A 26,765-nucleotide genomic window follows, 5' to 3' on the forward strand; every position below is an offset into this window, starting at 1 on the left:
GCAGTCATGCAATTGATGTCATATCTGCACAGAAGACACTTGCAGATCATCCTGTCAGCCAATCACAGATGTGTTTGTAAGGCCGGGGTCACACTAGACCGTAATACGGACGAGTGCAATGCGATAAAAAATCGCATAGCACTCGTCCCAATATTAATCTATGGGGCAGCTCCCATCATCCGATATTTTCTCGGCCGTATTCAGGATCCGAGTGAAATCGCAGCATGCTGCGATTGTCAGCGTTTCTCGGCCGAGAATCGCCAATGAAAGTCTATGGGGGTGAGAAAAAATAGCACAGCACACGGACCATCAGTGTGACTTGCGAGAAATTCTCAGGCATTGGGCAGGTGACAGGAATGGCTCAGCCATTATTTGCTCATTTTGCAAGTGTGTGAGAAAATCTCGCCATACGGATGTCACACGGATGTCACACGGATCATTTGATGCGAGAAAATCGCATCCTCGCACTGCACACGGATCACTGTTTTGGGAACATTTGTGCGATTCTCGTCCGTCAAAAACAGACCGTTTTTTTATACGTTGTGTGTCCCCGGCCTAAGGCAGTGTATGATTGGCTGAGAGGTAACCATGCACAAATGTCACTGTGCACTCTAACCTTAAACATGTATCAGGCGCTCTGTAGATCTCTATCCCCATCCACCCCCTATATAGTGGGTCAATAATTTTAATACATTTATTTTAGGGGGGCCAGAACATCCCCCTACCTAGACCAGTGATTAATTCCTGTCCTCCCCTCACCCCCCCCCCCATTTTCATGTGTAATGTAAAGACCCAGTTCCGCGGATCACTGAGGCTCTGGGAAGAGTGCACGAACTACTGTGCCCGTGCACAGCAACAGTGAGTCACAAGCAGAGCAACTTGCAAGCTTCAGTGACTCGCTGTGACTGAGAGGCACTCCCCCTCCCTCTCCCTGGTCCAGCATCTGCTACCCGTCACCTCAGTCACCAGACCGCAGCAGTGACAGCCGGCTGGACAGCAGCATAATATATGCTAGCAGGTGAGTAGGAGGGCCCGTTTATCTGTCATATCACATGCGTGCAGCAGAGCCGGCCCCCCTGCTTCTCCTTTTAGCAGTAATACTACCACCGGATGTCGTTCACATTCATTGCTTTGTATAACCATTGGGGGCACCCTCCCGCTCTGGGCCCCTGTGCGGTTGAACAGGCGGTATGTCCGCCCATGTGGCAAGGTTCAGAAGGGAAGGAGCACCATTTGACTTTTTGAACGCAAAATTGGCTGACATTGAGGGGGGACGCCATGTCGGGTTTATTTTTATTTTCCTCAAAAACCTTGCTTTAGACCCAAATTTCTCACTTTTGCCACAGGTAATGCCGAAAAGTGGACCCTCTATTTGTTACCCACTTTCTTATGACCGCAGCGATTCCCCATATGTAGTCAAATAGTTGTGTTTGGACAAATGGCAGGTCTTAAAACAGAAGGGGGCAATGTGCATTTTGGAACACAAATTTTGCTCAATTTGGAATAAATTGTCATTTCCAGAGCCTGTGTGGTTCAAGAGCAACAGAAATCCCCCATAAATGTCGTTTTTTTTGTTTTTTGTAAATTATACCCTGTAATGTATTCACGGAGGTATTGAGTGGTTTGAGATCATCATTTTTTTTTTTTATGCAGTTGATGCAACCCAAGTTTGAAAATGTACAATTTGAATTTTTTTCCACTGTCACTTTCATGATTTTTTTGTTTTGAGGAACACACCTCAAATTTTGTGCACTAGTTTTTTAGGTGTTCAGAAATATATCCAACTAGCTGAAGAGCCCGGCGTTGCCTGGGCATAGTAAATATCTGTGGTTAGTTATAGCACCTCACTTCTCTTATTTTCCCATCACGCCTCTCATTTTCCCCATCACATCTTTCATTTTCACCTCACAACCTCTCATTTTCACATCAGTAAATACATGTTGTCCTCTCCCTTTATATATAGTATACACCTGTATGTCATCTCCCCTGTATATAGTATGTACCTGTATGTCATCTCCTCTATATAGTATATACCTGTGTCATATCTCCTTTATATAGTATATACCTGTGTGTTCTCTCCCCTGTACATAGTATATATCTGTATGTCATTTCCTCCTGTATTAGACCTCGTTCACACGTTATTTGGTCAGTATTTTTACCTCAGTATTTGTAAGCTAAATTGGCAGCCTGATAAATCCCCAGCCAACAGGAAGCCCTCCCCCCTGGCAGTATATATTAGCTCACACATACACATAATAGACAGGTCATGTGACTGACAGCTGCCGTATTTCCTATATGGTACATTTGTTGCTCTTGTAGTTTGTCTGCTTATTAATCAGATTTTTATTTTTGAAGGATAATACCAGACTTGTGTGTGTTTTAGGGCGAGTTTCGTGTGTCAAGTTGTGTGAGTTGTAGCGACTTTTGTGAGATGAGTTTTGTGTGGCGACATGCGTGTAGCAACTTTTTGTGTGTCGAGTTGCATGTGACAGGTTAGTGTAGCAAATTGTGTGCAGCAAGTTTTGCGCATGGTGAGTTTTGCGTGTGGCGAGTTTTTCCATGAGGTGAGTTTTGCACGTGTGGCGAGTTTTGCGTGAGCCTAGTTTTGCATGTGGTGTTTTGCACGTGGCGAGTTTTGAGCGGCGACTTTTGTGTTTCGACTTTTATGTGGCGAGGTTGGTGTATGTGTGGTGAAGTGTGTGCTGAGGGTAATGTGTTCAAGCACGTGGTAGTGTGTGGTGCATTTTGTGTGTGTGTTAATATCCCCGTGTGTGGTGAGTATCCCATGTCGGGGCCCCACCTTAGCAACTGTACGGTATATACTTTTTGGCGCCATCGCTCTCATTCTTTAAGTCCCCCTTGTTCACATCTGGCAGCGGTCAATTTGCCTCCAACAATTTTCCTTTCACTTTTTCCCCATTATGTAGATAGGGGCAAAATTGTTTGGTGAATTGGAAAGTGCGGGGTTAAGATTTCGCCTCACAACATAGCCTATGACGCTCTCGGGGTCCAGACGTGTGACTGTGCAAAATTTTGCGGCTGTGGCTGCGACAGTGCAGATGCCAAGGACGGACACACACACACACACACACACACACACACACACACACACACACACACACACACACACACACACACACACACACACACACACACACACACACACACACACACACATTCAGCTTTATATATTAGTTATGCACTAATGTGAGTACTGAACATGGCTGTCCCGATAATAATAGATGGTGCACCATTTGGTCTTTAAGGTAAATTTGATGGAATTCCAGAACTCGTTCAAAGCTTACATTAACCCCTTCCCGACCTGTGACACAGCGTATGCGTCATGAAAGTCGGTGCCAATCCGACCTGTGACGCATATGCTGTGCCACAGAATGATCGCGTCCCTGCAGATCCGGTGAAAGGGTTAACTCCCATTTCACCCGATCTGCAGGTACAGGGGGAGTGGTAGTTTAGCCCAGGGGGGGTGGCTTCACTCCCCCGTGGCTACGATCGCTCTGATTGGCAGTTTCACTTTCAACAGCCAATCAGAGCGATTTGTAATATTTCACCTATTATAACTGGTGAAATATTACAATCCAGCCATGGCCGATGCTGCAATATCATCGGCCATGGCTGGAAACACTGATGTGCCCCCACCCCCACCCCACCGATCGCCCCCCCCAGCCCTCCGATCTGTCCTTTACACTGCTCTGCTCCCCTCCGTCCTCCTGTCCGCTCCCCCCGTGCTCTTGTCCGCTCACCCCCGTGCTCCGATCCACCCCCCCCTGCACTCCGATCCACCCCCCCTGCAGTCCGATCCACCCCCCCTGCAGTCCGATCCACCCCCCGATGCTCCGATTTACCCCCCCATGCCCCCGGCCGGCAGATTCGTTTCAAGTGCATTTTGATCACTGAGATAAAACCTATCGCAGTGATCAAAATAAAAAAAAAATACTGAATGACCCCCCCCCCCCCTTTGTCACCCCCATAGGTAGGGACAATAATAAAATAAAGATTTTTTTTTTTTTTCTTCCACTAAGGTTGGGGTAAGAACTAGGGTTAGGGTTTCAGTATGTGCACACGTATTCTGGTCCTCTGCGGATAAACCGCTGCGGATTCATGGCAGATTTACCGCGGTTTTTCTGCGCATTTCACTGCAGTTTTATAACTGCGATTTTCTATTGGAGCAGTTGTGAAACCGCTGTGGAATCCGCAGAAAGAAGCGACATGCTGCGGAATGTAAACCGCTGCGTTTCCATGCAGTTTTTCTGCAGCATGTGTACAGCGATTTTTGTTTCCCATACATTGAACTGTAAACTCATGGGAAACTGCTGCGTTTCCGCAGCGTGTGCACATACCTTTAGAATTAGGATATGTGCACACGGTGCGGATTTGGCTGCGGATCCGCAGCAGATTGGCCGCTGCAGATTCGCAGCAGTGTTCCATCAGGTTTACAGTACCATGTAAACCTATGGAAAACCAAATCCACTGTGCCCATGGTGCGGAAAATACCACGCGGAAACGCTGCGTTGTATTTTCCACAGCATGTCCATTCTTTGTGCGGATTCCGCGGCGTTTTACATCTGTTCCTCAATAGGAATCCGCAGGTGAAATCCGCACAAAAAACACTGGAAATCCACAGTAAATCCGCAGGTAAAACGCAGTGCCTTTTACCCGCGGATTTTTCAAAAATGATGCTGAAAAATCTCACACGAATCCGCAACGTGGGCACATAGCCTTAGGGTTAGGGTTGGAATTAGGGTTGCGGTTAGGGTTGTGATTAGGGATATGGCTACAGTTGGGGTTAGAGTTAGGGGTGTGTTGGAGGTAGAATTGAGGGGTTACCACTGTTTAGGCACATCAGGGGTCTCCAAACGCAACATGGCGCCACCATTGATTCCAGCCAATCTTGTATTCAAAAAGTCAAATGGTGCTCCCTCACTTCCGAGCCCCGACGTGTGCCCAAACAGTGGTTTACCCCCACATATGGGGTACCAGCATACTCAGGACAAACTGCGCAACAATTACTGGGGTCCAATTTCTCCTGTTACCCTTGTGAAAATAAAAAAAATGCTTGCTAAAACATCATTTTTGAGGAAAAAAAAATGATTTATTATTTTCACGGCTCTGCGTTATAAACTTCTGTGAAGCACTTGGGGGTTCAAAGTGCTCACCACACATCTAGATAAGTTCCTTTTGGGGTCTAGTTTCTAAAATGGGGTCACTTGTGGGGGGTTTCTACTGTTTAGCCACATCAAGGGCTCTGCAAACGCAACGTGACGCCCGCAGAGCATTCCATCAAAGTCTGCATTTCAAAACGTCACTACTTCACTTCCGAGCCCCGGCATGTGCCCAAACAGTAGTTTACCCCCACATATGGGGTATCACCGTACTCAGGAGAAACTGGACAACAACTTTTGGGGTCAAATTTCTCCTGTTACCCTTGGGAAAATTAAAAATTGCAGGCTAAAAGATCATTTTTGAGAAAATAATTTTTTTTTTATTTTCATAGCTCTGCGTTATAAACTTCTGTGAAGCACTTGGGGGTTCAAAGTCCTCACCACACATCCAGATTAGTTCCTTTGGGGGTCTAGTTTCCAAAATGGGGTCACTTGTGGGGGAGCTCCAATGTTTAGGCACACAGGGGCTCTCCAAACGTGACATGCTGTCCGCTAATGATTGGAGCTAATTTTCCATTTAAAAAGCCAAATGGCGTGCCTTCCCTTCCGAGCCCTGCCGTGTGCGCAAACAGTGCTTTACCCCCACATATGGGGTATCAGCGTACTCAGGACAAACTGGACAACAACATTTGTGTTCCAATTTCTCCTAATACCCTTGGCAAAATAGGAAATTCCAGGCTAAAAAATCATTATTGAGGAAAGAAAAATTATTTTTTATTTTCATGGCTCTGCGTTATAAACTTCTGTGAAGCACCTGGGGGTTTAAAGTGCTCAATATGCATCTAGATAAGTTCCTTGGGGGGTCTAGTTTCCAAAATGGGGTCACTTGTGGGGGAGCTCCAATGTTTAGGCACACAGGGGCTCTCCAAACGCGACATGGTGTCCACTAACAATTGGAGCTAATTTTCCATTCAAAAAGTTAAATGGCGCGCCTTCTCTTCCGAGCCCTGCCGTGTGCCCAAACAGTGGTTTACCTCCACATATGAGGTATCGGCGTACTCGGGAGAAATTGCACAACAAATTTTAGGATCCATTTTATCCTATTGCCCATGTGAAAATGAAAAAATTGAGGCGAAAAATTTTTTTTTGTGAAAAAAAAGTACTTTTTCATTTTTACAGATCAATTTGTGAAGCACCTGAGGGTTTAAAGTGCTCACTAGGCATCTAGATAAGTTCCTTGGGGGGTCTAGTTTCCAAAATGGGGTCACTTGTGGGGGAGCTCCAATTTTTAGGCACACGGGGGCTCTCCAAACGTGACATGGTGTCCGCTAAAGAGTGGAGCCAATTTTTCATTCAAAAAGTCAAATGGCGCTCCTTCCCTTCCAAGCCCTGCCGTGCGCCCAAACAGTGGTTTACCCCTACATATGAGGTATCGGCGTACTCAGGACAAATTGGACAACAACTTTCGTGGTTCAGTTTCTCCTTTTACCATTGTGAAATCAAAAAAATTGTTGCTAAAAGATAATTTTTGTGACTAAAAAGTTAAATGTTCATTTTTTCCTTCCATGTTGCTTCTGCTGCTGTGAAGTACCTGAAGGGTTAATAAACTTCTTGAATGTGGTTTTGAGTACCTTGAGGGGTGCATTTTTTAGAATGGTGTCACTTTTGGGTATTTTCAGCCATATAGACCCCGTAAACTGAATTCAAATGTGAGGTGGTCCCTAAAAAAAATGGTTTTGTAAATTTCGTTGTAAAAATGAGAAATCGCTGGTCAAATTTTAACCCTTATAACTTCCTAGCAAAAAAAAATTTTGTTTCCAAAATTGTGCTGATGTAAAGTATACATGTGGGAAATGTTATTTATTAACTATTTTGTGTCACATAACTGTCTGGTTTAACAATAAAAATTCAAATTGTGAAAATTGCGAAATTTTCAAAATTTTCACCAAATTTTCATTTTTATCACAAATAAACGCAGAATTTATTGACCTAAATTTACCGCTATCATGAAGCCCAATATGTCACGAAAAAACAATCTCAGAACCGCTAGGATCCGTTGAAGCGTTCCTGAGTTATTACCTCATAAAGGGACACTGGTCAGAATTGCAAAAAACGGCCAGGTCATTAAGGTCAAAATAGGCTGGGTCATGAAGGGGTTAAGGTACCAAACAGGAAAATCCTTCTAGAAGTTGATTCACAAAGGGAGACATGCACCTAAAAACACATTTGTGGATTATAAAACTTGGTCTTGCTAACAAAAGTTGTCTTCCTATTGCGTATATTGTAGCAGGAAGAATAAACAGTACTGAAATGAAAGGCAAAATGTGGAGGAAATTGAAGCCATCTACTGTATGTGGCAAACCTGAATTTGTTCTAAAGATGCAAGAACACCAGCAGGGCTAGAATGACAGGTTTATCTTTCAGATACTGGTTGTACAACATCTGTTTAGCTCCTTCAATCCCTAAATGAGGGATAGATGTGCCAATAGACGTGGTACACCATAAGTCTCCTGCCGGCTAAAGTAGGAAACACTATCTGCACAAAAACAACCAATCACCTACAGAATTCTAAAAGTATTGTATGGTACAGGAGGTTCGGCAAGAACCAAGCCGTAAAACCCATAGTGTGGAAGTATGGAATAGCCTCATTATTATATATCCTCCAATAAAATGATCATGCCCGTATCACGAATATAAATAATATGTGGGTAATATAAATAGAAACAAATGTTTTTGACCAAATTGAATGGTCAAAAAATATTTTTGAGTAATCAAGTCCTGGAATTCATTGTCAAATGGCCTGACTTTTTCAACAGCATTTGTGAGGTCCATTTTTTGGAGTGTACAGACGTTGGTACGTGGATGAGTATTTGTTGGAATAGTAGCTTGGTATGTGATTGATCAAGTCCTGGAGTTACCGTATATACTCGAGTATAAGCCTACCCCCCTAATTTTGCCACAAAAAACTGGGAAAACTTAATGACTCGAGTATAAGCCTAGGGTGGGAAATGCAGCAGCTACCCGTAAATGTCAAACGTAAAAATAGATACCAATAAAAGTAAAATTAATTGAGACATCAGTAGGTTAAGTGTTTTTGAATATCCAAATTGAATCAGGAGCCCCATATAATGTTCCATAAAGTTTATGATGGCACCATAAGATGCTCCATATTAAAATATGCCCCATATAATCCTGCATAAAGGTTAATAATGGCCCCATAAGATGCTCCATAAAGATATTTGCCCCATATAGTGCTGCACAAACGTTATGGCCCCATAGATGCTCCATACAGACACTTGCCCCATTTGCTGTTGCTGCAATAAAAAAAATCACATACTCACCTCTCCGTATCTCAGGCCCCCGGCACTTTCAATATTCACCTGACTTCGTTTCGGTGCCGCTCCATTTTCAGTGTCTTCTGCACTGACGTTCAGGCAAAGGGCACGCACTAACTACGTCACCGCGCCCTCTGACATGAGCATCACTGCAGAAGATGCTGAAGATGGAGTGGCGCCTGGAACGAGGAGCAGGGGAATATTGCGCAGCGCTGCGCTCCCCCTCTCCATTATACTCACCTGCTCCTGGCGCTGTGCAGTCCCTACTTCCCCAGCACTGGCAGCTGCTTCTTGTATTGAGCGGTCACCGTTACCGCTCATTACAGTAATGAATATGCGGCTCCACCTCTATGGGATGTGGAGCCGCATATTCATTACTGTAATGAGCGGTACCATGTGAACGCTCAGTACAGGAAGAAGCTGGGGCGCCAAGGACCTGCAGGAACTGCATCGGGAGCAGGCGAGTATAATTAGACAGCCCCCGCTCCCCCTCCCCTGCCGACCCCTGGGTATGACGAGTATAAACCGAGAGGGGGACTTTCAGCCGCGAAAAAGTGGGCTGAAAATCTCGGCTTATACTCGAGTATATACGGTAATTGTGAAATGGGGTAAAATGTGATTTACTGATGAAAATATTCTGTTCATTACTTGTTCCATAAAAATTACTCTACCAGGACCCATTAAGCAGAAAATATAAACTATTTGGAAAAAAACCTAATAATTGAAAGATGTGTGATAGGTCTCAAAACAGGGGGAGATACAAAGACCTGGTTGGGAAGGGCACATGGGGCAATAGTACAGAGAATCGCTCATTTTACCGTGCTTCCTACAAACCCAGCATCTTTTTGGGGGGATACTTTTTGGGTGGAGTGGCAGGGATGGGGCTAAGAAAATGGTGCTTTGCAAGTCTCCGGACATCCCTGGACTTGAAGGCTTGCTCCTGTGCATATGAGACACTCGACTATTTTTTTTTCTGGAACTGGAGGAAAGTGAGTGCTCCTTGGGATTTTTTGTACAGGACAAAATTGTTGTAGGTAGCAATTTGGATTAGGTAAGATTGCTACCTTTTTTTTTTACTAGGCCCTGGTCTTCTGCTTTACCAGGTATGGTTGAAGCACCTGGTCTGACAGCTCAACCTCACCCATGATTTTATCGTAATCTGTGCTGCAGATCGGCTGACCGGCACAGTGATGTCCACATGCACTGTTGTCATCATGTACACGTCCTTTTTGTCATTTCACTTCACTGAAAATGGTTGATCGCTTGCAAGTGAGAATGATGCCCCCTTCTCCAAATGTCAGGACACCAACTGTGACAGAAATTGCAATAGCTTTTTCCTGACTGTCCTACAGACCCCTGTATTAGCAGTGTGGAGGGATTTATATAGGGAGATACTAGTATAATAGTCGGTGTACACGTGGTACCCTTTATGAAAAAAGGGCGTCATTAGATTCCAGACCATTTTGCCTGGGATGCCAATTGTCTGGGGGCAGTTTAGGGGGCTGATTTGGCTGTCCCTACCTTCATATATTAGGAAAGTGGATGTGTAGCTTGAAGAGCTCTCGCAAGTTTTGTACAGTTTGACGCTGTATTTGGCTCGCTTGGAAAGGATGAATTTGCGGAATGACAGGTGACCCTTGAAACTCATCAAGGACTCCTCGACTGCCACATGTTGCTCTGGAGTATATGAATTTAGAAATGTATAAGGGAAATTAGGGGTCTCCATATGTTTAGGCGATCGTAAAATGATAACACGTGTATAAATATGAGAACAAGTGTTTCTTAGAATATCTATAGAATAAACAGGAGGCGACACAAGAACAGGAAAGAAAATGGTGGGTAAACCTGGATACACAAATTATGCGTTACAAATCAGCTGTACTACAAGATACTCACATGTAGCATGCATAAACCGTAATATGTAACATACAGGTAGAAAACAGTACAACTACACATGCACATCATGGGCCAATGCTGTATAGCCAAAAGTAATGATTGCATTTGAAGTACGGTACATATGCAGCCAGGTAAGGCTGGTTTCACATTTGCATTTAAAAACGCAGCGTTTTAAACGCAAACGCATTTGGTGAAAAAACGCGTTTAAACGCTGCGTTTTTTAGGCCCATGCGTTTTTGCATGTTTTAACGCAAATGCGGCGTTTTGACGCGTTTACAAGCGTTTTTTCCTGCGTTTGCGTTTTTGAAACGCATGATGAGTGTGTGACAGCTGCCAATCATCAAAATCAACTAGAAAACCCACTATAAACCCTAACCCTAGGCATTTCTGTTAAGATCCCTAGTAACCCTAGGGATCCGAACTCTAACGCGAACTCGAACGCAAACTCTAACGCTCCTAACCCTTAGGGTTTGGGGGTGGCTTATCAGTGTGTATTCTTGTGTTTTTGTATAAAAACGCATGTGCTTAAAAACGCATGCGTTTACATATACATCAATACGTTTTTTTGCCGCAAAAAAAACCGCATGCGTCGTCAAAACGCGTCAAATGCATGCAAACAACGCATGCATTTTTAATGTTAAGTACAGGGGAAAAAACGCATGCGTTTTTTTATTCGGATTCCCATGACAGCACTACGAGAGAGGGGATCCGCCCTTCAGGAACAGGAAACCTACAGATACAAAAGGGCGGTACCTCTCCCTATGCATCAGTTGGTTTCCTGTTCCTGGAGGTCCTCGTCATCAGAAGAGGAATCTGGCCGATTCTGTCTGCCTCTGGACCGGGTGGATAAACTAGTTGTCGGTCAGAAATACGATGGGCCTGGAAGAGCCTAAGACTCAGCTTTCCCGTCAGGAGCTAATGTTCAGCGGCTTGGAACACAAGAAACGCAGATCCTTCCCGGTGAATGATAAGATTCAAGACCTGATTCTCCGGGAATGGAAAAAACCGGAGAAGAAAGGTTCTTTGCCACCAGCTTTAAAACGCAGGTATCCCTTTGAGGATGCGGCTGTGGACACCTGGGACAAGGCCCCTAAATTAGATGCTGCAGTGGCAAAGGCATCTAAGAAAGCAGCATTACCTTTTGAGGACATGGGGTCCCTTAAAGACCCTCTTGACAGGAAGGCGGAGATCTTCCTTAAAGGTACGTGGGAGATGGCAGCCGGATCCCTGAGGCCAGCAGTGGCTGCGACTTGTACAGCCAGATCCCTAATGGTCTGGCTGGAACAATTGGAATCCCAGCTTAAAGAAGGCGCTTCCAGAAGTTCTATTCTAAGTGCGCTTCCAGTGATTCAGGATGCTGCGGCTTTCCTGTCAGACGCGTCGGTGGACTCGGTCAGAATGGCGGCCAGAGCAGCAGGACTCTCCAACGCGGCTCGTAGAGCCTTATGGTTGAAGTGTTGGTCGGGGGATATTCAGTCAAGATCCAAGTTATGCGCTATCCCATGTAAAGGGGAATATCTCTTTGGACCAACCTTGGATGAGCTGCTCGAAAAGGCTGGGGATGATAAGAAGAAATTCCCTAATTTGTCATCAGCTTCTTACCGGCGTCCATTCATCAGGAGGAGATTTGGTCGTGGAAGAAAGCGCGCATCCTCACCCTCTAGAGAATTTTAGATGGGAGGATAGACGCAGGAGAGGTACGGGTTACATGTTTCGCCGTTCCTCAAAAGAACGTAAGAAACCAGACCAATGACTAGCGATCCCTGTGGGAGGGAGATTGTCAGCCTTCTCTTCCGCATGGACTAACATCACAAATAGTGTCTGGGTCCGAGGTATTATATCGGAAGGTCTAAAGTTGGAATTTATTCACTGGCCTCGGGATAAGTTTATGCTAACCCCCTTACGTTCCTTCACTATTGAGCAGACGGCCTTAGAGTCAGAGGTCATGACTTTATGCCTTAAAAATGTACTGATTGAGGTTCCGGAGTCAGAGAGAGGAAGAGGATTCTACTCTCCTCTTTTTCTGATTCAAAAACCAGACAAATCATTCAGGACTATTATTAACCTTAAATCCCTTAATGAATACCTGGTTAATACTACCTTTAAAATGGAGTCAATCAGCTCTGCAATAAAGATGTTGTTTAAACACTGCTTCATGGTAGTTGTGGACTTAAAGGATGCATACTATCATGTTCCTATCCACGGAAACTTCCAGAGGTTTCTACGTGTGGCGGTGTCTATGGGAGGTATTGTTCGCCATTTTCAATTTAGAGCCCTTCCCTTCGGCCTCTCAGCATCTCCCCGTGTATTTACTAAAATAGTTGCGGAGGTCATGGCGCACTTACGTGAATCCGATATCCTCATTGTCCCTTATCTGGATGATTTCCTAATAGTTGGGAACTCAGTAGACCATTGCCTTGCTCAGGTTAAAACAGCTATATCTAGGCTAGAGAATCTGGGCTGGATCATAAATTATGATAAATCCCGATTACAACCCCTAAAAACCCAGAGATTCCTAGGGCTGCTGTTAAATTCCGAGTCCCAGCAATGCTGTCTTCCACCTGATAAATTACTTCATATCCAACAACAGGTGTTAAAAGCAATTAATAAACCATCCATGACCCTTAGACAGGCTATGTCTTTGTTAGGTTCCCTAACTTCCTGTATTCCCGCCGTCCGTTGGGCTCAGTTCCACTCCAGGCCTTTACAGTTTGACGTACTGCATTATGATAGAGCCTTACAGGGTTCCTTACAGGGTCAGATGACATTGAGTCCAGTGGTTCTTGCATCTCTTAGATGGTGGCTAGAGGAAGACAATCTGTCAGCAGGAGTTCCCTGGGTGACACAGGTGACTCGGGTAATCACAACGGACGCCAGCCCCACGGGGTGGGGGGCACACATGGGTGACGTTGTAGTTCAGGGTCTATGGGACCCCCAAACGTCAGCCTCTTCCAATCAGAAGGAGTTGATGGCAATTGAATTCTCAATTAAGGAACTCCTCGTGTATCTACAGGGTCACCATGTCAAAATCCTCTCCGACAATCAGGTGGCAGTGGCCTACGTGAATCACCAAGGTGGAACACGCTCCGAGTCCCTGATGGAAATAGCGGACCGCCTGCTCCAGATAGCGGAAAACCATTTTCTATCTTTATCCGCAGTACATATAAAAGGGAAGGAAAATATAAGAGCAGACTTTCTGAGTCGAAACACCTTAAGACAAGGAGAATGGTCTCTGAACACAAAAATCTTCAACCAGATTGTCCGCAGGTGGGGTCATCCAGAGGTGGACTTATTTGCCAACAAGGACAACAGAAAAACAAGAAAATTCTGTTCCTTGAATCCCAGGGAATATCCGCTGGCAGTGGATGCCTTCCTGATCAGATGGGATTTCCGGTTGGCTTATGCGTTCCCCCCGCTAAGCCTGATACCTCTGGTGGTCAGAAAGATAAGGGAGGATCAAGCGAGAATCATACTGATCGCTCCATTCTGGCCCCGAAGGGCTTGGTTTTCCTGGCTCAGAACCATGTCTGTGGAAGACCCCTGGGTACTGCCGGACATTCCGGACTTACTCCATCAAGGTCCGATCAACCATCCACAAGTGAAGGGTCTCCATTTGACGGCATGGTCTTTGAGAGGTCACTGTTAAAAAAACAGAGGTTTTTTTCCAAATCTCATTGATACCCTTATGAAGAGTCGGAAACTCATAACAACTAAGATCTACGCTAGAACTTGGAGGAAGTTTTTGGCCTCTTCAAAATCTGACATTGAAGAGGGTATACCAATCAACCAGATTCTAGAATTCCTGCAGAGAGGGCTAGAGCTAAATCTATCCACGAGTACGCTAAAAGTACAAGTCTCAGCCCTAGGGGCCCTATTTTCTTGTAACATTGCTGGCAATTATTGGGTATCAAGGTTCATCAAAGCAGCTAGTGGATCCAGACCTATACACAGGAATAGGTCAGTGCCTTGGGATCTCAACCTAGTCCTCTCAGCCTTGACTAAAGAACAGTTTGAGCCTTTACATTCAGCCTCACTTAAATTACTATCCCTCAAAACAGCATTTTTGGTGGCAATTACATCTGCTCGTAGGGTAGGAGACATACAGGCTCTTTCTAGGCTCTCCCCTTATACAGAGTTTCTACAGGACAGAGTAGTCCTCAGACCAGATCCAGCTTATTTACCAAAAGTGGCCTCAGATTTTCACAGATCTCAGGAGATAGTGTTACCGTCATTTCTCCCTAATCCTTCTAATTCCAAAGAGGAGTTACTCCATACATTAGATGTTAGGAGATGTCTATTAGAATATATATCAGTCACTGATGCTTGGAAGAGAGAGGATGCGTTGTTTCTATCCTTCCAAGGTCCCAGGAAAGGTCTTAGAGTTTCAAAGTACACGCTAGCGAAGTGGATTAGGGAGGCTATCTCTCTGGCTTATACTGCAGGTGGAGGTCCAGCTCCGCAGAATCTGAGGGCACATTCCACCCGCGCCATGGCTGCATCCTGGGCTGAAAGATCTGGAGTGTCGATCGACCAGATATGTAAGGCAGCTACGTGGTCATCCCCTTCCACCTTTTTCAAGCACTATAGGTTGGACTTGGGGTTCTCTTCTGATCTCCCCTTCGGGTTAAGGGTGCTGCAGGCTATAGTCCCTCCCTAAGGTAGTTTACATCTCTGTAATTCTCTCGTAGTGCTGTCATGGGAATCCGAATAAAGCATTAAGCTACTTACTGGTAGCGGCATTTTTCGGAGGCCCATGACAGCACCCTTAGTTCCCTCCCTATTCACGTGGGGGTTGCACTTCCTATAGTGTATATATAATGAAATAGATAGATTTCACGTGTGGTATATAGTTCAATATGATGGATTATTTTTGTACATAAACTGTATATATTGTATATGTGTGCTACTAACCGCGGTAGTCCTCTCAGGCTCTGAAATACAACTGATGCATAGGGAGAGGTACCGCCCTTTTGTATCTGTAGGTTTCCTGTTCCTGAAGGGCGGATCCCCTCTCTCGTAGTGCTGTCATGGGCCTCCGAAAAATGCCGCTACCAGTAAGTAGCTTAATGCTTTTTGCGCAAAAACGCAAAAAAAAAAAAAACGCAAATGTGAAACCAGCCTAAGTAGTCACCTGGAGTATATAAGCATATATGTATAAGGCTCATATACTAATAGTCGGAGTTGAAAAAACATAAACTAAACTGTGATAGGTTATGGTAAGTAAAAACCTCAATCCCTAATAGCAGCATAGGGTTAAGTGTATTAAGTGACCAGCCATGGTATAGGCTGAGCAATTAATAAAACAAATAAATGTCAAAGATATTACCACAGAGTGCAGATATCCAGGTAGCCTTCACGCCCGACGTGCATTTGGCTTGAAAGGCTTTGTGCAGCCTCCAGGTGACTATTTACTTACCTGGTTGCACATGCACTTTACTTCATTTGCATATGTACTTCAGATGCCATCATTACTGATGTCCCTTGGTTATACAGCATTGGGCCATGTAGTTGCTCTAATTTCTTCCTGTATGTTACATATTCTGATTTATGCATGTTGCATATGAGTGTTGCATTCATTTTGTAGTGCAGCTGATTTGTAAAGCATAACTTGTGTATCCAGGTTTACCTGGTTGTTCTATTTATATTCTAGGAAACGCTTGTTCTTATATTTATACATGTGTTTATACATGTTTTTTAATCTGTTCAATAAAAATGTTTTCGTCCCTCTTAAAAAAAAAAAAAAAAAAAAAAAAAAAAGCCTGATTTTTCTACATTTTGGTTTCTAAATATGCATTTTGGGCCATAATTTGGGTGATAGTGGTGTGCATATATTAGGCAATGTCTGCCAGAGGCTGCAATTTAAACTCCCACCCCCCCTCCCCTGAACACTGCAATGTATACCTTTTTACTGCATAAGTTTGTATGAAATAGAAGTGTATACTTCACTTTTGTGCAAAAAAGTGGTGTACTGATTGTATATGGCCCATGGAGGCCAAAGGGCACCTCTTGGTATCTGTCAGATGAATTGAACCCTAGTCATAAGCTGGACGCACATTCTGAGAGCTTCTGCTGGCACCTATGCCTAGAGTATGGCCGTCAGGTGTTGCTGTGCTTAAGGTACCTTCACACTGAGCAACTTTAGAACGATAACGATAGCGATCCGTGACGTTGCAGCGTCCTGGATAGCGATATCGTTGTTTGACACGCAGCAGCGATCTGGATCCTGCTGTGACATCGCTGGTCGGAGCTGAAAGTTTGGAACTTTATTTCGTCGCTGGATCACCCGCTGACATCACTGAATCGGCGTGTGTGATGCCGATCCAGCGATGTCTTCACTTGTAACCAGGGTAAACATCGGGTTACTAAGCGCAGTAACCCGATATTTACCCTGGTTACCATTGTAAATGTAAAAAAAAAAACAAAAAAACACTACATACTTACATTCCGGTGTCTGTCGCGTCCCCCGGCGTCAGCTTCCCTTAACTGTGTCAGCGCCGGCCGGCCGTAAAGCAGAGCACAGCGGTGACGTCACCGCTTTGCTTTACGGCCGGCGCTTACACAGTGCAGGGAAGCTGACGCGGGGGGACGAGACATACACCGGAATGTAAGTATGTAGTGTATTTGTTTTTTTTTTACATTTACAATGGTAATCAGGGTAAACATCGGGTTACTAAGCGCGGCCCTGCGCTTAGTAACCCAATGTTAACCCTGGTTACTCGGGGACTTCGGCATCGTTGGTCGCTGTCTGTGTGACAGCTCTCCAGCGACCACACAACGACTAAACAGCGACGCTGCAGCGATCGGCATCGTTGTCTATATCGCTGCAGCGTCACTTAATGTGACGGTACCTTTAGTGAGAAGAGCCCACTTCTAATGTCTGCTGTCTGTACATCAGATGTGCCTCTCCTAACATTGTGCAGACTTTTGCGCTCCCCTCCATATCTACAGTCTGTGTACAGACCCTGCCAAGTGATCTTCTTACTAAATCGGCCTGCTCGGAAACCTCTAAAATATTCATTTTCCTTATCCTCATAGCAGTATTTCTAGTGTGACTCGGGTAACAGAAGCTGCTAATGGGCACCTCTGGTTTCTATCTATGCATTGTGTTTTACCATGTGTCCTCCACACACTGCTGTCTTGTAAGTAACTAGTATGGTTCCTTGTGAATATTGTGGGGAGCGAGCTGGACACTGCTCTGCACTGTAGCCTTTGTGTCCTGATCCTCTTGGCTTCACATCTAACCCTTTTTTGTTTCATTGCTGTTTTCCCCTCCTCTGGCCTCTGATGTCTGGTGAACAGCTGAGTCTCTCTCTCCAGTCTGTTACTCATCCATCTGACAGATATATATATATTTTTTTCATGTGTTTTGTGTGTGATACTTGATGCTGGTATTCTCTTAACCCATCTGCACCGTAGTATTTCCTTAGTTTATTTTAACCATTCTCATTAAAGCATCAGTGTTTTACTATTCCTCTTTCTCACCATAGGCTTCATGTCTGTGTGGCACAGCACCATGCCTCCTCTGTGGATGTTGCCCATCTACAAAGAATTCAACAATAACCCGCCTCACTTTCTCGGTTTTCCTTCTTCTTGGAACCTTAGTGGCCTGTATTATGATCATACCTGGAGTAGAAGATGGACTTAAAAAGGTAAAAGTATTTCCACTGAACTCGAGCACTGCATTGGGAACTACAGTAGATATAAAAAGTCTACACGCACTTGTTAAAATGCCAGGTTCTAGTCACGTAAAAAAAAATTCATATCTTTTTTTCAACTTCAACGTCACCCATAATTTGTATAAATCCATTAAAAACAAATTGAAAACATTTTGAAGGGGCAAATTAAAATGACCAAAACTAAGGTAATGTGGTTACATTAGTTTGAACACTACTTATTTAGTTGGGGATGTGGTTATGTTCAGTATGGGCCAATCACATAAGGGTATGTGCACACGTCAGGATTTTTTCCTGACAAAATCCAGAGAATTCTGACAGAAATCCGCGTGCTTTTTTCGCGCGGATTTATCGCGGAATTTGCGCGTTTTTGACGCGTTTTTTTTGCGCGGATTTTTTGCGGAATTTTTCCGGAATGTCCATTTTGATAGGAAATCCGCAGAAAATCCACAAAAAGATAGAGCATGTCCGGATTTTTTGCGGTATGCGTTTTTTTTTGCGGAAAAAAACGCTAACATATGCACAAAAAATGCGGAATGCATTCTAAATGATAGGATGCATAATGTTAGCGGTTTTTTAGCGGATTTATAGCGTTTTTATGGCGAAATTCCGCAAAAAAAACGCTAAAAATCCGGACGTGTGCACATACCCTTAAAGGGAACCTGTCAGCAGGATTGTGCACAGCAGCCTCCAGACACGTACAGCGTCAGGTCGGCACGGTTATTCTGATTACAATGATATCTTGGTTGATGAAATCCATTTTGTGGTTATTCTGACTCATGCCAAATAACAGGGGAAACTTTTCTCTGACAAGGGCAATTTGAATGTTTAAAGTATCATTTGAGGGTCATACATTATCAACTTAAAAATGATCCTGCTATATTTGGTCAAACAAAAAAACTCACCCCAAATTTAATGGCCCCTTCTCTTTGGGGAAGGCTTGTGGTATTGATGATGTTGCTAATCGTAACTGCTTTTCCAGGCTTGCGTTGGTTTGGAGCATAGTCAACTCCTTGTGATAAGTTTTGTAAATAAAAGGTCACAGGAGAAAGTTAATTGGAACACAGATGTATGTTACACTACGTGTCTCCTCACAGTGGGAAATTCATCATTGCTCATTTACAGAACTCAAGCAGGGGGAGGTCTGCTGTACACCACACACCATATAGGAGACACCGAGGCATAAACATTACATGGGAGGGGCTGGAGCATGTACATTACATAGGAGGGACTGGGGCATGTACGTTACATAGGAGGGGGCTGGGGCATGTACGTTACATAGGAGGGGCTGGGGCATGTACGTTACATAGGAGGGGGCTGGGGCATGTACGTTACATAGGAGGGGCTGGGGCATGTACGTTACATAGGGGGGGCTGGGGCATGTACGTTACATAGGAGGGGCTGGGGCATGTACGTTACATAGGAGGGGGCTGGGGCATGTACGTTACATAGGAGGGGCTGGGGCATGTACGTTACATAGGGGGGGCTGGGGCATGTACGTTACATAGGAGGGGCTGGGGCATGTACGTTACATTACATAGGAGGGGCTGGGGCATGTACGTTACATGCAGTATGGGGCAGGGGCATGTACGTTACATACAGTATGGGGCTGGGGCATGTACGTTACATTACATAGGAGGGGCTGGGGCATGTACGTTACATTACATAGGAGGGGCTGGGGCATGTACGTTACATACAGTATGGGGCTGGGGCATGTACGTTACATTACATAGGAGGGGCTGGGGCATGTACGTTACATTACATAGGAGGGGCTGGGGCATGTACGTTACATTACATAGGAGGGGCTGGGGCATGTACGTTACATTACATAGGAGGGGCTGGGGCATGTACGTTACATTACATAGGAGGGGCTGGGGCATGTACGTTACATGCAGTATGGGGCTGGGGCATGTACGTTACATGCAGTATGGGGCTGGGGCATGTACGTTACATTACATAGGAGGGGCTGGGGCATGTACGCTACATTACATAGGAGGGGCTGGGGCATGTACGTTACATTACATAGGAGGGGCTGGGGCATGTACGTTACATTACATAGGAGGGGCTGGGGCATGTACGTTACATTACATAGGGGCTGGGGCATGTACGTTACATGCAGTATGGGGCTGGGGCATGTATGCTACATTACATAGGAGGGGCTGGGGCATGTACGCTACATTACATAGGAGGGGCTGGGGCATGTACGTTACATTACATAGGAGGGGCTGGGGCATGTACGTTACATGCAGTATGGGGCTGGGGCATGTACGCTACATTACATAGGAGGGGCTGGGGCATGTACGTTACATGCAGTATGGGGCTGGGGCATGTACGTTACATTACATAGGAGGGGCTGGGGCATGTACGTTACATTACATAGGAGGGGCAGGGGCATGTACGTTACATACAGTATGGGGCTGGGGCATGTATGTTACATTACATAGGAGGGGCTGGGGCATGTACGTTACATTACATAGGAGGGGCTGGGGCATGTACGTTACATTACATAGGAGGGGCTGGGGCATGTACGTTACATACAGTATGGGGCTGGGGCATGTACGTTACATTACATAGGAGGGGCTGGGGCATGTACGTTACATTACATAGGAGGGGCTGGGGCATGTACGTTACATACAGTATGGGGCTGGGGCATGTACGTTACATTACATAGGAGGGGCTGGGGCATGTACGTTACATTACATAGGAGGGGCTCGGGCATGTACGTTACATTACATAGGAGGGGCTGGGGCATGTACGTTACATTACATAGGAGGGGCTGGGGCATGTACGTTACATGCAGTATGGGGCTGGGGCATGTACGTTACATTACATAGGAGGGGCTGGGGCATGTACGCTACATTACATAGGAGGGGCTGGGGCATGTACGTTACATTACATAGGAGGGGCTGGGGCATGTACGTTACATTACATAGGAGGGGCTGGGGCATGTACGTTACATTCAGTATGGGGCTGGGGCATGTACGCTACATTACATAGGAGGGGCTGGGGCATGTACGTTACATTACATAGGAGGGGCTGGGGCATGTACGTTACATTACATAGGAGGGGCTGGGGCATGTACGTTACATACAGTATGGGGCTGGGGCATGTACGTTACATTACATAGGAGGGGCTGGGGCATGTACGTTACATTACATAGGAGGGGCTCGGGCATGTACGTTACATTACATAGGAGGGGCTGGGGCATGTACGTTACATTACATAGGAGGGGCTGGGGCATGTACGTTACATGCAGTATGGGGCTGGGGCATGTACGTTACATTACATAGGAGGGGCTGGGGCATGTACGCTACATTACATAGGAGGGGCTGGGGCATGTACGTTACATTACATAGGAGGGGCTGGGGCATGTACGTTACATTACATAGGAGGGGCTGGGGCATGTACGTTACATTACATAGGAGGGGCTGGGGCATGTACGTTACATTCAGTATGGGGCTGGGGCATGTACGCTACATTACATAGGAGGGGCTGGGGCATGTACGTTACATTACATAGGAGGGGCTGGGCATGTACGTTACATGCAGTATGGGGCTGGGGCATGTACGTTACATTCAGTATGGGGCTGGGGCATGTACGTTACATTACATAGGAGGGGCTGGGGCATGTACGTTACATTACATAGGAGGGGCTGGGGCATGTACGTTACATTACATAGGAGGGGCTGGGGCATGTACGTTACATACAGTATGGGGCTGGGGCATGTACGTTACATTACATAGGAGGGGCTGGGGCATGTACGTTACATTACATAGGAGGGGCTGGGGCATGTACGTTACATTACATAGGAGGGGCTGGGGCATGTACGTTACATTACATAGGAGGGGCTGGGGCATGTACGTTACATTACATAGGAGGGGCTGGGGCATGTACGTTACATTACATAGGAGGGGCTGGGGCATGTACGTTACATGCAGTATGGGGCTGGGGCATGTACGTTACATTACATAGGAGGGGCTCGGGCATGTACGTTACATTACATAGGAGGGGCTGGGGCATGTACGTTACATGCAGTATGGGGCTGGGGCATGTACGTTACATTACATAGGAGGGGCTGGGGCATGTACGCTACATTACATAGGAGGGGCTGGGGCATGTACGTTACATTACATAGGAGGGGCTGGGGCATGTACGTTACATTACATAGGAGGGGCTGGGGCATGTACGTTACATGCAGTATGGGGCTGGGGCATGTACGTTACATTACATAGGAGGGGCTGGGGCATGTACGCTACATTACATAGGAGGGGCTGGGGCATGTACGTTACATTACATAGGAGGGGCTGGGGCATGTACGTTACATTACATAGGAGGGGCTGGGGCATGTACGTTACATTACATAGGAGGGGCTGGGGCATGTACGTTACATTACATAGGAGGGGCTGGGGCATGTACGTTACATGCAGTATGGGGCTGGGGCATGTACGTTACATTACATAGGAGGGGCTGGGGCATGTACGCTACATTACATAGGAGGGGCTGGGGCATGTACGTTACATTACATAGGAGGGGCTGGGGCATGTACGTTACATTACATAGGAGGGGCTGGGGCATGTACGTTACATTACATAGGAGGGGCTGGGGCATGTACGTTACATTACATAGGAGGGGCTGGGGCATGTACGTTACATTACATAGGAGGGGCTGGGGCATGTACGTTACATGCAGTATGGGGCTGGGGCATGTACGTTACATTACATAGGAGGGGCTGGGGCATGTACGCTACATTACATAGGAGGGGCTGGGGCATGTACGTTACATTACATAGGAGGGGCTGGGGCATGTACGTTACATTACATAGGAGGGGCTGGGGCATGTACGTTACATTACATAGGAGGGGCTGGGGCATGTACGTTACATTACATAGGAGGGGCTGGGGCATGTACGTTACATACAGTATGGGGCTGGGGCATGTACGTTACATTACATAGGAGGGGCTGGGGCATGTACGTTACATTACATAGGAGGGGCTGGGGCATGTACGTTACATTACATAGGAGGGGCTGGGGCATGTACGTTACATTACATAGGAGGGGCTGGGGCATGTCACTTCAAATGCAAATTTTGTTGTAAAAATTAGAAATTGTTAACTTTTAAGGCCGGGGTCACACCTGCAAGTGCACTGCTGCCGGTCCCGAGTACCGGTGGCAGTGCCGATTATTGATGTGAGAGACTCGCATTGCACTTGCAAGTGTGACACTGGCCTAACCCTTATAACTAAAAAAGAACATTTTTTTAAATTGTGCTGATGTAAAGTAGACATGTGGGAAATGTTATTTATTCACTATTTTGTGTGATAATGTTTCTCTGATTTATGTTTAAACACTAATATTCATATGTTCCCTGCAGCAAACGCTGCTGCAGGGAACATATGAATGGCGGCTTCAGCACGATGCCGGGGACAGCGCTAAACTTTAGCGCTGTCTCCGGCACGCTCCGTGTGGTTCCCAGTGGGCACACGGGCGGCACACGTGTGCCGCACGTGTGCCACACTGATGTGCCACAGAAACGTAGGGCACACGGACACGGATAATTCCGGTACCGATTTTTATTTATTTTTTTTTTTTATTTTTTTTTTTTCCCCCGGTACCGGAATTATCTGGACGTGTGGGACTGCCCTAAGAGATTTTACTGTTAGTTTTGCAATTATTACTGACTAGTTTATATGCGGCTGGTGACTTATAAACTGCTAGCCTGGTGAACGATTATTCATAGTATATGTAACATTTTAACGCTTGGTGTCCTTTTCTTTGAGTGTGAATTCCACCCTCTTGTTTAAGTTGTTCTTATTCTTGTTTTTCTGCTATGCTAATAAAGATGGTCTTTCTTTGTACCTCTTTCACCAGTATACTATTTATTTGCAGCAAAGCTACACAGCCATATTGTTCACTTTAAATGCAAAATAAACATACAGCTGAGGGCATCTGTGTGTATGACGGAGAAGGTAGTCAGTTGGATCCCCTGATTGCCCATCATATATTGTTACTAATGGAAAAATAATTTTTGGTCCAATAGTCACTACCAAGAGCGGACTATTAGCCCTATGGAGGCAGCTACTATACCAATATTCCATCAGTTAGACACAGGGTTGTGGAGTCGCAGTCAGTGTCCATTTTGGTGCAGACGATCTAAAATGGACTGACTCCAACTACTAAAATATATAATAAATTGGGTACAGTAGTTCAGTGCAGGATGTGCTGTAAATGCTTTCATGAGAATTTTGGAAAGCTATAAAATGTACATGCTCAGTAGTGAGGCGGTGCTGGTGCTGCACTTTATGTACATGCTCAGTAGTGAGGCAGGGCTGGTGCTGCACTTTATGTACATGCTCAGTAGTGAGGCAGGGCTGGTGCTGCACTTTATGTACATGCTCAGTAGTGAGGCAGTGCTGGTGCTGCACCTTATGTACATGCTCAGTAGTGAGGCAGGGCTGGTGCTGTACTTTATGTACATGCTCCGTAGTGAAGCAGGGCTGGTGCTGCACTTTATGTACATGCTCAGTAGTGAGGCAGGGCTGGTGCTGTACTTTATGTACATGCTCAGTAGTGAGGCAGGGCTGGTGCTGCACTTTATGTACATGCTCAGTAGTGAGGCAGTGCTGTGCTGCACTTTATGTACATGCTCAGTAGTGAGGCAGTGCTGGTGCTGCACCTTATGTACATGCTCAGTAGTGAGGCAGGGCTGGTGCTGCACTTTATGTACATGCTCAGTAGTGAGGCAGTGCTGTGCTGCACTTTATATACATGCTCAGTAGTGAGGCAGTGCTGTGCTGCACTTTATATACATGCTCAGTAGTGAGGCAGTGCTGGTGCTGCACCTTATGTACATGCTCAGTAGTGAGGCAGGGCTGGTGCTGTACTTTATGTACATGCTCAGTAGTGAGGCAGGGCTGGTGCTGCACTTTATGTACATGCTCAGTAGTGAGGCAGGGCTGGTGCTGTACTTTATGTACATGCTCAGTAGTGAGGCAGGGCTGGTGCTGCACTTTATGTACATGCTCAGTAGTGAGGCAGGGCTGGTGCTGCACTTTATATACATGCTCAGTAGTGAGGCAGTGCTGGTGCTGCACCTTATGTACATGCTCAGTAGTGAGGCAGTGCTGGTGCTGCACCTTATGTACATGCTCAGTAGTGAGGCAGGGCTGGTGCTGCACTTTATGTACATGCTCAGTAGTGAGGCAGGGCTGGTGCTGTACTTTATGTACATGCTCAGTAGTGAGGCAGGGCTGGTGCTGCACTTTATGTACATGCTCAGTAGTGAGGCAGGGCTGGTGCTGCACTTTATATACATGCTCAGTAGTGAGGCAGTGCTGGTGCTGCACCTTATGTACATGCTCAGTAGTGAGGCAGTGCTGGTGCTGCACCTTATGTACATGCTCAGTAGTGAGGCAGTGCTGGTGCTGTACTTTATGTACATGCTCAGTAGTGAGGCAGGGCTGGTGCTGCACTTTATGTACATGCTCAGTAGTGAGGCAGTGCTGGTGCTGCACTTTATGTACATGCTCAGTAGTAAGGCAGGGCTGGTGCTGCACTTTATGTACATGCTCAGTAGTGAGGCAGTGCTGGTGCTGCACTTTATGTACATGCTCAGTAGTGAGGCAGGGCTGGTGCTGCACTTTATGTACATGCTCAGTAGTGACCAGTGCTGTGGAGTCGGAGTAAATAGTTGTTTGAATGTAAATCGGTCCATTCATAAAATTGATCTTGTCAAACCCTCTGGTAATGGCAGTGTCAAGTAATGGGTTTCAATTTATAAACCTTTGTAACAATTTTAAAATGTGAATATTTTAAAAATGATAAAATGAACTAAGTTTTGTAAATGTTTTTCTAGCTATAAAAATGTAAAAAAAATTCAGAGCTAACACATGGCTGAAAAAAGAGATTTATGTGTTTATTATGAATTAGTCTGCTAGACGGACACCATTTCTGTCTCTTCATTGCTTTTTATGCCTGTCATGCTTTATTTTCCATTCTCAGCTTCCATGGTTTTGTTCCTCTTCAACCACCATTTCTGGCTCTGTACATTGTGACATCATGGTTGGACACCAAGCAGTGTACCGAATGTGTTTTGCCCTGGCTGCGTTTTTCTTCCTCTTTGTCATAATAATGATCTGTGTACGAAGTAGTCGGGATCCTAGAGCATATATACAGAATGGGTAAGTTTTTACCACAGAAGAAAGCTTTGTATTCCAGCGCAAACATGTCATTTGCTATCCATTTGATTAGATTAGTGTGGGTACCACACCTTCTGTGAATGGAGCAGCGGGTTGTGCATGCTTTGCCGTTCCATTCAAGTCTTTGTCATTAAAGATAACGAGTGTTAGACTTTCACGATCTTCCTCACAATTCAGCTGCTCCTGGCCACAGTCCTAGCTAGGGAAGAAAAAATGAAAATAGAATTTTTACTCCTTAACAACATTTATTTATATTTTGTTTGCTTTGTTAATCACTGCAAACAGTAATATTTTAATTAACTACTTGTAAGTAACTTTTCAGAATAAGCTGTTGTGTGTGTGTGTGTGTATGTGTGTGTGTGTGTGCGTGCGCGGTGTTTCCAAGAGGAATAGTACTATTTTTGATAACCCTTTGACATGTTCTGCATTTTTCAGTTTTTCTCCTCTGTAGGCTCTATCTCACAATTTGCAATTGACTCTTAAAGTACCTTCACACATAACGATATCGTTAAGGATATCGTTGCAACGCTTTTTGTGACGTAGCAAC

At 45.4% G+C, this 26,765-nt stretch overlaps 1 protein-coding gene across 1 annotated transcript in view; it reads left to right on the forward strand.

Moving 5' to 3' along the window:
• Nucleotides 1–26,765, forward strand: part of SERINC2 (serine incorporator 2) — a 178,086-nt gene that overhangs the window by 25,924 nt on the left and 125,397 nt on the right. The window contains exons 2-3 of the mRNA XM_069756675.1: nucleotides 17,839–18,000; nucleotides 26,022–26,200. Coding sequence (XP_069612776.1) covers nucleotides 17,839–18,000; nucleotides 26,022–26,200 — 341 coding nt within the window. The remainder of the gene's footprint in view (nucleotides 1–17,838; nucleotides 18,001–26,021; nucleotides 26,201–26,765) is intronic.

This window comes from Ranitomeya imitator, chromosome 3 (assembly GCF_032444005.1).
Source record: "Ranitomeya imitator isolate aRanImi1 chromosome 3, aRanImi1.pri, whole genome shotgun sequence".
Classification (NCBI taxonomy): domain Eukaryota; kingdom Metazoa; phylum Chordata; class Amphibia; order Anura; family Dendrobatidae; genus Ranitomeya; species Ranitomeya imitator.